This window comes from Thalia democratica, chromosome 8, assembly GCF_965202585.1.
Source record: "Thalia democratica chromosome 8, ktThaDemo2.hap1.1, whole genome shotgun sequence".
In the NCBI taxonomy this organism is placed as follows: Eukaryota; Metazoa; Chordata; class Thaliacea; order Salpida; family Salpidae; genus Thalia; species Thalia democratica.
In genome coordinates, this window is record NC_139172.1 from 38,581,913 (window position 1) to 38,593,092 (window position 11,180).

At 23.7% G+C, this 11,180-nt stretch overlaps 1 protein-coding gene across 1 annotated transcript; it reads left to right on the plus strand.

Moving 5' to 3' along the window:
• Positions 1-1,328: 1,328 nt before the first annotated feature.
• On the plus strand, positions 1,329-9,077 carry LOC145843219 (uncharacterized; the record flags this gene model as incomplete). The annotated part of the gene is made up of 4 exons (XM_082950679.1): positions 1,329-1,378; positions 1,747-1,833; positions 5,082-5,603; positions 8,806-9,077. Coding segments are annotated over exons 1-4 (918 nt in total), but the record flags the coding sequence as incomplete, so codon positions are not given.
• Between the last annotated feature and the right edge of the window lie 2,103 nt (positions 9,078-11,180).

The following is an 11,180-nucleotide window of genomic DNA, read 5'->3' on the forward strand; positions in this document are numbered from 1 at the left end:
TTTATTTTGGTTCTTGTTTAAACTCAAAAAAAATTGCTTAGCTTGGCATGGCAGAAGCTTCTATTTATATTACAAAACTTGTTAACAGCTTAAATTTAACTTTGTCAAAAATATTTTGCTTATTTTTGTTTCAATGTTTTTTGTAAATTAAAATATTACTTCATAATAAAATATACTGGTATATTAAAAAAATCAGATTTATATACTTATCCAACTAAAACTTTTCAGAAAAGAAATTTGTTAGCTTGTTTATGTCTAAAATGAATAAGTTTTATAACAGTGATGCAAGAAATAAAGATTAGTATTTTTTTGTAATGCAGGGTATCTCAAAATTTTTCATAAGGGCTTCAACATCAACTCCAGAATGACTAGTGTCAGTTTTGAGTTGTGGCCTTGCACTTTTTTTTATAGCTTATGACCCCTTAAGGCCATAGGGTTGAGGTCCAACATTTACAGTACAAACTACAAGCCAGTTTTTATAGAATCAAAAATATCATTTAACTTTTGAGATATTTTATTTATTGTAAAAAGTTTCAGATACAAACATATGGACTGCAAATTATTTTCGGTCAATTTTCCCTGAAATTTTAAAAATTACTAAAAATCTATGTCCTCCTTTATTTTACAAGCAATCTTCTTCAAATTTTCAAGAAATATTCTTTTTATTTTAGTCAGTTACTGAAATTACTTTATATTCCATAACTTAATATTACCAACAATAATAGTTACACAACATTTTAAAGTTAAGAATTATATGTAAATTTTTTATATGTAAATTGAAGCTTGAAAACTTTAAATAGACAACTTATCAACTAGTTTAAGTAAATAGATGTGTTTAATTCTTTGTTTACCTAAATTTAAAGTATAAAAGACATATTGCTGAAAAACAACTGATTTATGTTATTGACTGATTTCTTTGGTTAAACTGACCTGACAACACAACAATAAATCAAATATATTGTAACATTTTTTCTTATAATTGGTTAAAAATTATTTAAAATGACTTTTAACATGTAGTGAATAGTCTATCCAACTTGTTTTTCCTTTCCCTAAAAACTTTAAAAATATTTTTGTGACCTGAGATATATATCTTTATTTTCAGTACTTATAATATATTTAAGAACATACAAATATTTATTTTGACTAGACTTGAATAAAAAAGGAGAATTTTTGAGTAGACTATATACTTTTTCTGTATTTGTATTCTATATGTTTATTTTATTTTATATATTTTTTATTTCATTACTCTTTTTATAAACAATATTAATAATTACACTACAAAAAGTTTTGAAAGTTTTGAAAATAGAAAGTTTTGAAAATAGCTTTTATTTAGTTTACAAAATGGACCAGCTTAGAAAAACAAATGTTGTAAATAAAAGTGAGTTTTGTTTATGTATTTTACATTTAACTACCAGTTAAAAAAATTGAAATTATCAAAAATAAACTAAGTGTTTTTCAAACACAGATTTCAAATTTCCATAAGTAAATTTAACTTCTATGCATAATAAACTGGAAGTAATATTTCTGAAATTAATAAATTTGAGCTTCTTAAACTCTTTCAATAATAATTGTTTTACCAATGTCTTTATTACTTCACATCATATATTATTTTATGTAATTATAAATAAATAATACCACATAATTTTTATAATTAAAGTTTTTAAATTTTGTTTTTAATTAACTTTTTGTATTGATACCATTCACTTATATAATACTTTTTTATCCTCAATTATTTATAAACAACAGGAAATAAAACAGTTCAAAACTCTGATGATGATATTGAAAATGAAGTTTTAAAATCTTTCCAGCCTCCTTCTATCTCTAAAAATAAAAGTGAGCATTTTATAATTGCTTAGCATACAGTTAAGTTATAAAGATATTAACTCTTAACATTTAGAAAATTTTTTCAAAGCAACTCAAAGTTACATTAAATAACTTAGTTTAAAAGTTTATTCTACTTGATTTTTAGTACTTAATCAATTTTTTTTTCTTATTTACCAGATACTTTTTACAGCTTTTAAAAATTATATGTAATTTTTAAGATGTAAAGACTCTCAATTGGTGACTACTTATTTTTACTTATGGATGGTTTAAGTAAAGTAGCAACAATATTAAATCATTAAAAATTTGTTTTTTTCTACAACTTTATATTATTATTCTCTAAGTTTGCAAAATTAAAAATAAAATAAAGTTTTTCACTAAAATGTGGTAATATTTTAATTTTAAGAAAAAAGAGGATTTAGCCAAGGGATTCGCAACTTGTTTTCAAATGGCACCCTTTAGAAATTAAAAAGATTTGGCCCCATTCAACATGATTGCTCAAAAAACTACAATTAAATATACCTAAGACCTTTTTTTGCTCTTTGTCAGCAATTTAAAAATATCTAGTGTATGTTTCAGAACTACCATTTAATATGAGTAATTTTTTTTTTGCTCTTCAAGTGCAACTCCAGAATATCTGGTTTAAGTTTCAAGTTATGACCTTATGGCCCCTCATATGTCTCCTTTACTGCTCATGGCTCCTTGTAAATCTGTCATGGCCTCCAAGGGGGCCACTTAACCCATTTTGAATAACCCTGATTTAGACAAAATATTTAATGTTTTAGGCTAAAAGGGATTCAACATGTTTCTTACAAAACTTAAAAATTGTTTTTATAAAACAGTTCAAAAAATGAGGCAAAAGTAGTTTTTATTAATATTAAAATTTCAATGAACACTTGAATTATAGTCATTTTTGTAAAAAAATGATTTTTTAGTACTATTATATGGATACTTTAATTAATGATTCTGTCACAAACTTTGTTATTCATTAAAAATCAATCTTTTTTTCTGCTTTCAAAGTTGGAGACCTTGAACTTATGAGGAGTGCTACGAGCAATATTTTAAACGACTTGTAGAAACTTTTTATATTCATCAAAATAAAAATTTTGTTTTCTAAAAATAAAGTTTTTTATTATGTTCTAATATATTTGAAACTTTGAAAATGTGTTTGACTAAGTTTCATAAAGATTAAATTGTTTTTTTTGTGTTTCAAAATGTTTTTTGAGAAGATATAGTTTTTATTCTATTTAAATTATAAATTTATTGTTAATGGTGATTTCTTTTATTAAGTGAAATATTATTGAATTTAATTTTTTAATGTTTGAAGTTTCCTTATTCTTTTGATCAAATAGTCCAGATCTTTAATTGTTACCTATAAGGATGACATGTTTAACAAGATAAATTTTTAATGAAATATTTTTATTTAATTTTTTATTTTCATTAAAAAATACCTAAAAAACTGTCAAATTACGATCACTATACTTCTCAAAATTTTTTTTTTTAAGCTTTGAAAAGTAGTGAAATATAAATAGTAGCTTATATAATAAATAGATAGTGTGGTTGAAAAATATATTTTTACATTGTCCCTTATGGTCTTAATTGTTAATTAATATACCTTACAGTTTTAAGTTAACAACTTGATATTAAATGAGACATTTTTTAAAATATAAGTTCAAAGCTTTTAAAAACTATAACTTTTTAAAACATGTTCAAGTAAAATATATCTTTAAAATTTATGTCAAAAGTCAAACTCAATAATTTTTTGAAATTTTATAAAAGAAATAAATATTTAATAGAGTCAGTATTGTTAACAGGTATCTACACACTCAGGCTGGTTTGAAGTTTTTTTTGAAAACTAAGCTTTTTTTAATTTGTTTTTACAAATCATTGGATATTTTTTAGTTGTTTAAGATCATTGTTTTTAGATTAATTTTTTTATAGACTTTCTACTAATTTATATTGCTAAATCTTTTAAAAATTTAAGTTTCAATACCTTTATTTTTACTTTTTTGCCCTTAGTACTTTTTTATATTTTTTTATAAACTAAACTATTTTTCGTGACTTAACTATTTTAGCTTCTTTTTTATTAAGTGTAACCCTGCATCAAATACTTTCAATTTTTATCTGACTTAAAAAATAATATACTGTTGTAATCAAATTTTTTAAATGAACTTTAGTTAAAAATTTAAATTAGTCATATTTAAATGTACTCCAATAAGTTTAAAAAAGAAAATAGCCAGAAGTATAAAGTTATTAAATTGAATATTTTTAAAGTTTTAGTCGCAGACTAAATTGTATTAAATCAAGTCTATTCTACAACATAACATTTTTAATGTTTTAAAAACTTACCTAGAATGATAATAAACTACATTTTCATGTTTTTGAATTATCAATAAAAAATATTAAGTTTGTAACTAGAAATTTTAAATTTCTTCGAATTGAAAAAAACAAAATTGTAGTTTTTTTTTTAAATATTTTTTTAAAAAACATAAAATTTTACTTTTAATAAAATTTATACAATGCTGTTATAAAAATGAATTAAAATTGCTTCTTATCAAGTTGAATAATTCTTAACAACTGCTATTGTTATAATTTAAATTGAATTTTGAATAAACTAATTTTGTTTTATTATAATTCAACAGATACTTATTCCATAATTTTTTAATATCATTTTAAAGTTTTATACTAGCTTTGAAAAAAATACTTTGTTTAAAATACATATAAAATACTATTATTCTTTTGTTTTTTGTTGTTTGTATATTTTCTCTTTATTAAAATTTTTCTTTTATTTAAAAATAATATTCTATAGTACATAAAATTTTGTTGTTAATCTATAAAATATAAAGTTAAAAATTAATTACTTTTCGATAGAATTTGATATTATAATATTTTTATATTTAAAGAAAACATAAAAAGATCTAACTACATTGAATAAGATAATTAAAAGTTAGTATTGATAAAAAAATTTAAGTTATTTAGTAAGTCAAGATATCTATTTTTTATATTTATTTGTTTTAACAAATGTAAATATGATTGTTTGGTTTACTGTTTTTGTAATATCAAATTTAAAAATATAAAATTGGTTAGTTATTTTGCTTGTTTGACTTGATTTTTTTTATTTGTAATCATTCTGTAACCAAATTTTAGTAACTTATAAATTTCATGAAAATTTTTATAACTTTTTATAACTTTTAAATACCAATAAAAGATTAATATTAATTAAAAAAAAACTATACAGACCAATAGTTTATAACTTTTAGATTGTGTAACTGCATCCCAAGGAAAAAAGAAAACATTTTATTGCCAAACATGCAACAAGGTTTTTGCCAGCCAAAAAAGTCTAAATTCACACAAGAAAGTACATGATAAACCTCATCAGTGTGAAGTTTGCCTGAAGTGTTTTGTAAAGTCATCAGAACTTGATATGCACATGAGGACTCACACGGGAGAAAAACCCTACGTGTGTTCTATTTGTGATAAAAGATTTGCTTGGAAAAAACTTTTACAAAACCATCAGACAACTCACAGTGATGAGAGAAAGTTCAAGTGCAAGGTATGTCCTGATGGCAGATATTTCAAAACTTCAGGTCAATTGAGTACACATATGCGTTTTCACTATGAGCCAAAAATTACATGTGGACTTTGTAACAAGAAATTTTATACTAAATCAAATCTGAACGACCACATGAAATATCATTTCGAACCATCTTATGCTTGTGCAAAATGTGGCAAAAAATTTCATACTTCGTCAAATTTAAAAATCCATGAGAAGAAAAACACATGTTAGTTCTGTTTTGATAAATTTAATATGGTAGTTAAACTTTAGAGTGCTAAAGCATTTAATTTAAATTAAAAACTATAAGACGATTGTTAACAAATCAGACCATTTTATTTTTTATTTAGTTTTTTTATTCTGCCGTGAAGCTACTAACGCTTGATTTTTTACAAATACAAAATAATTGTAAGTAGAGTTTTAATAAAATCAATTATACAATATTTTCTTTAGATGTTTGCTAACAGGTACAAACGATTATTATATAATTAAAATAACTTAAAGAAGTTTTTATGAGAACTAAAAAGATTTTTGAAAACTGAGGAGCTATTTGTATATATTTTTTAAATATGCACGCTTATATTAAGTACAAATATAGTTTTAGGTACAATCGAGTTTATAAACTATCTAATAAATAACTTAAATGTGATAAAAACTATGTTAACTTAGCTACTGAAACTTACTATATACTAACAATTTTAAAAAGTAAATAAGAGTTGTATTTAAGAATTGAGTCATTTAAATAAACTCTATGTTTCAAAGTTCTTAGGATAGTAAAAAAGCCTCTTCACTACTCATGGCCCCTCTTTGGTGCTTATAACCGACTTAAGGAAACCCTGATGTAAACTATAGAGGAATTGCATGTTCTTACAAATTTTTATGTTTACTTTATTTTCTCATACAACCACATTCATTTCAAGGCTGTAGATTTTCTAATTTTTGATAAATAAATATGATTGCCAAAATACCTCGATTCTTAAAAAACCTGAATTAAAGAAAAAAACATGGAAAACCTGGAATTTGAAAAAGTTATAGAAAAACCTTGATTTTCAAACTTATATCAATAAAACATTTGTAAATTCTGGAACTTGAAATATTTTTTTTTGTGAAAATGCTGAAATTCTACAAGATAAATCCATTCATTGTAATTCATTTGGAGTTTTTTTAATGATAAAACACTCACATTGTTTTTAATATTTTTAATATATTCTATTTCAAAAAACTTTCATATTAAAAGAAACTTGAAGAAATTATTTTAAAATGTTTGTGAAAGTTTCAATAGAATAAACTCACAATTAGATGTTAATACAGTATCTTTTAAGTACTAATCTAAATTTATCATAAAATACTTTTTTCCAACTTATGATTATGTTACTCCTAAAGTTGTCAAAAAAAGATGTTATTTCAAAAATACAAAATATATATCAAAAATCTCGAGAATAATTTTTAAATTGAATAGCAACCCTGTAGATACAAATATTATAACTAACTTTGTTGTTATACCTCTTGAGACAAAACATTTTCAGTCATTGGTCGTAATAAATGAAACTGTAAACAGAGTTGCTACATGGTCAGGAAAAGTCAGGAAAAATTTAAAAAAATTACAAAAGTCAGGAAAAATTGGGGGTTTTGAAAAAAAGTCAGGAAATTTGATGAAATTTAAAAAAAGTCAGATTTTTTCAGTTTAAGTTTACAAAGTTCCTTATTTTACAAAGCCTTCAAACGGTAAAAATAAATTAAAAATACTTTAAAGTCAGATAAAATCCAAAATTTTCCTATAAATTTACAAAATTATTTAATTTCCAACACCTTTATCTGGTATAAATTAGTAAAATATCCTTTATAAAACTGCAAAGTTTTTCTATTAACATATTGAACAAGTACCCTACTTTAACAAGCAGATTTTGTAAGCTTTTTAGTATTGACGATCTGTAGCAAGGACACTTCAATAGTGAAATTGTGATATATACACAAAAGTTTATCTAGCATTTAAGAATCAAAGTGTTTTTTATTTAATTAAATAATTGAGTGTTTTATGATTAAGCAGTTAGTTAAGTATTTTATGTAACAAACTGATGTGTATACTTAACCTCTTTATAACTTTTTCAAAGTTGTTTAAATTTATAAAATAAGTTATAAAAGAGGTATATGCCAAGATTAAATTTACTCATTTATCGTATTTTTGTAGAATAACTTAAGTTTTTAAAATAAATAAGAATATATTTATTTGTTACAAATTTTATACTTTATGATAAGTTAATACTTTACACAACAGTTATAAGTTAACTTTATATGTATTTTTATACATTTACTTATTTATATTTTCATTTATTTGATATTTGGGTAATGGTTTATATTAAGTAGTTTGGGTTGTATTTTATTAAACAAGTGAACAGTTTATTTAAGTAAAACTTATGCTAGGAGATGCTAAAAAATATTTTCTTTTTTCAGACAAGCTGTGTTTATAAGGTAATAATACAAGTATTTTGTTGATAGAGCTGTTTATTGCAAACACATCAATCATACACAGATGGTTCAAGGGATGTAATGGAAGTTTTATGGTAGAATTCAGCAAAAAAAAGATGTTTTAACCTGTATTAAAATTTGATTGAAAACTTAATATAGTTTAAAGTGTTAGATTATGTATTCGAGAATAAGTTTAAAATAAGAGTTTGATTTAGAAAAGTCAGGAAAATTTTTGTAAAAAATCAGAAAAAAGTCAGGAAAAGTCAGAATTTTTCGCAGCTTGATCTGTGGCAACAATGCTATAACGAAAAGTTAATTTGATATTTGACAAAAAATTAAAAAGAATATGTGTTTTACCACACCTAAAAAAAATACTAGCAAGTACTTTTAAAGTAATTATGATTTAGACATAAACATCCACAAATAACAAATGATAGGGTGGCTTTCAAACCTGAAACCCTTAAAAAACCTGAAATTTGACAATTTAAACTAAAAAAGCTTAGAAAAATTTGTTAAAGAAACCTAAAATTATGAACAAATTTTACATGTTAAATTGTCAAACTTCAATTCAACACCAAAAATCTATCACAAAAAAGTTTTCTTTTATTCATCATTTTTTTTTTAATTGTTTTACAATATCTTTTTAATTTTGTTACACTAACAACATAGTTTTTTACCTTGAATTGAACTTAATTTGTTACTTAAATGAACAAAAAAAACGTTTAATTTCAAAAACCTGTAAGAAATTTTGAAAATCTGGAGAAAATCTGTCATAGACCAGTGATCTTGTCAGAACTGATACACTATATGGGAGATTTAAGAAACACAAATAGTGTAATATTATTACTGTGAACAAGATACTTTGTAATCTTTTGAGAACATTTTCTCAAACTATCATATTTTGATAAGCACAAAAAAAAGCTAATTCTAATATTCAGTGCTAAAAAAATATTGTTTTTTTGTAGGTGTGGGAAAAAGCCAAAAGGAAAAACTTTTTGAGTGCTCTGTATGTAATAAAAGATATTCCTGTGTAAACAGTTTACTTAGTCATATGAAAATCCACGATAAATCTTACCAGTGTGAAGTTTGCCTGAAGTGTTTTGGATATAAATCACATCTTGAAAGCCACATGAGAACTCACACGGGAGAAAAACCTTATGTGTGTTCTACTTGTGGTAGAAAATTTGCTAAAAAATATTCTTTAAAAATCCATCAGGTAACTCACAGTGATGAGAAAAAATTCAAGTGTGGAATATGCGAAGATGACAGATATTTTAAAACTAAAGATGCGTTGAACATTCATATGAAGTTTCATTCTGAATCAAAGCACTGCTGCGTAATATGTAATAAGAAGTTTCCTACTTCTGCATATTTGAACTACCACATGAAGAATCATTTTAAACCAGCTTATTCTTGTGTGAACTGTGGTGAAAAATTTCATACTGCAGGTAGCTTGAAAGAACATAAAGAAAGTAACAAATGTTAGTTTTTTTTTGTAATAATTACTTTAGTGCTTATAATTGCAAAATTACCATAATTAAAATCAGGGGTGTCACGTTTGATGGAGCATTGTAGCAGATGCTGTATCTAAAAAAATTACAAATATAAATTTTATTAACTGTAATTTGTTTTATACATTTTAGTTTCTTTTTTTTCTTTTTATTTAGTTATTAAGTTTATAATAATTTATAATTAGAGTATTCTATTTTTTTAATTTGTTTATTTTCACTCCAAAGTTTATAATACTTTCAACAGTCTTATTCTCCTGCTTAACAAACTAGGAGTAAAAGCAAACAAAATTTAACTACAAGTTTTCTGATAATGCAAGTAAGACTCTTCAAAATTCTGTATAATTAAAGGGAATAGGGGAGTATCAGTTTTTTTATTTTTTACAATGCATAACATTAGCTGTTATGTGATTGCTTTAAGTACTAACTAAAAGCCAGTTTTTATGGAATTTAAAAATCTTATATAGCTTATGAAATATTGTAAATTTTTGTACATGTAGACTACAGTTTTTTTGTGGTCAATTTTTTGGAAATTAAAGAAACCACAAAACTGATTTGTATGTTTATGAAAATAAGAATATTTTGTTATCAATTATCTGAGGTTAAAACAGTTTTGTTTGCACTTGCATTAGTTTACAAAGTTATTAAACTAGTTTAACTTGTCTAGATTTATGTTAATTTTTTTTTAAATTTACTTTTGATTAATTTTAACAATCAATTTTGTTTTTCAACCCAATCGAATGTTTTTAGGTTTCATAAATCATTAAAACTATAGGGAAAACCTAATATGATTTTAAAAGAACTAAAAACTGATTTAATTTGTTTGATCAAACAAGTTTTATGTTTTTCTAATTAAGCATATTTTGTCAAACACACGAACAAATTTATTTCAACACAGTTTAAACAAACAAAACCTAAAGTTTCATTTGCAGGTGAAAGAAAAAAGTTTGTGTGCTCTGTATGTAGTTGTGAATTCTTCTCTAAAACAAGCTTACTCTTTCATATGAACATCCACAATAAATCTTATCAGTGTGAAGTTTGCCTGAAGTGTTTTGAAACCAAAACATATCTTGATATACACATGAGAACGCACACTGGACAAATGCCTTACGTGTGTTCTACTTGTCGTAAACGATTTTCTACAAAACACGACTTAAACGAACATCAGGCAACTCACAGTGATGTGACAAAATTCAAATGCAATATATGCCCAAATGACAGATATTTTAGGACTGCACATGCGTTGTCACATCATTTGCTGTTTCATAGTGAACCAAAATTTTGTTGTCCTAAGTGTGGGAAAAAGTTTCATGATTTGAAAAGCATGGACCAACATGTAATGAAAAATACGTGTTAGTTATACTTTTATTAAACTAAACATTACATACTTTAGTTTTAACCAAAAAACTTAAAGTAAACAAATGTTGAGCATTTTTTAATTTTTTTGTGACTTTAAATTATTATTTAGAAAAATATAAGTCGTCAATAACTAAAATTACATTTCTATGTCTTAGAAATTTGTTAAAATATTAAACTTTTGTATAAATATTTTATTGTCTGATGTTTTTATTCTTTCTAATATGACTGATGAATAATTCAACTGACTTTGAGGTCTAATGTTTTTATATGTTTACGATAATAAATAAAATTTTTATAGACAAATATCTGTTCATAATGTGACCAAAGTTTTAGTATATTGTTTAAAAGTTTGTATTGTGTTTACTGAACTATTTGAATGGAAAATTATACTTTATCTTGACTTACTATAAAAAACTTGTTATACGTAAAAATAATAGAATATATTATACTCTCAGGGTTAGAAAAAAACCACG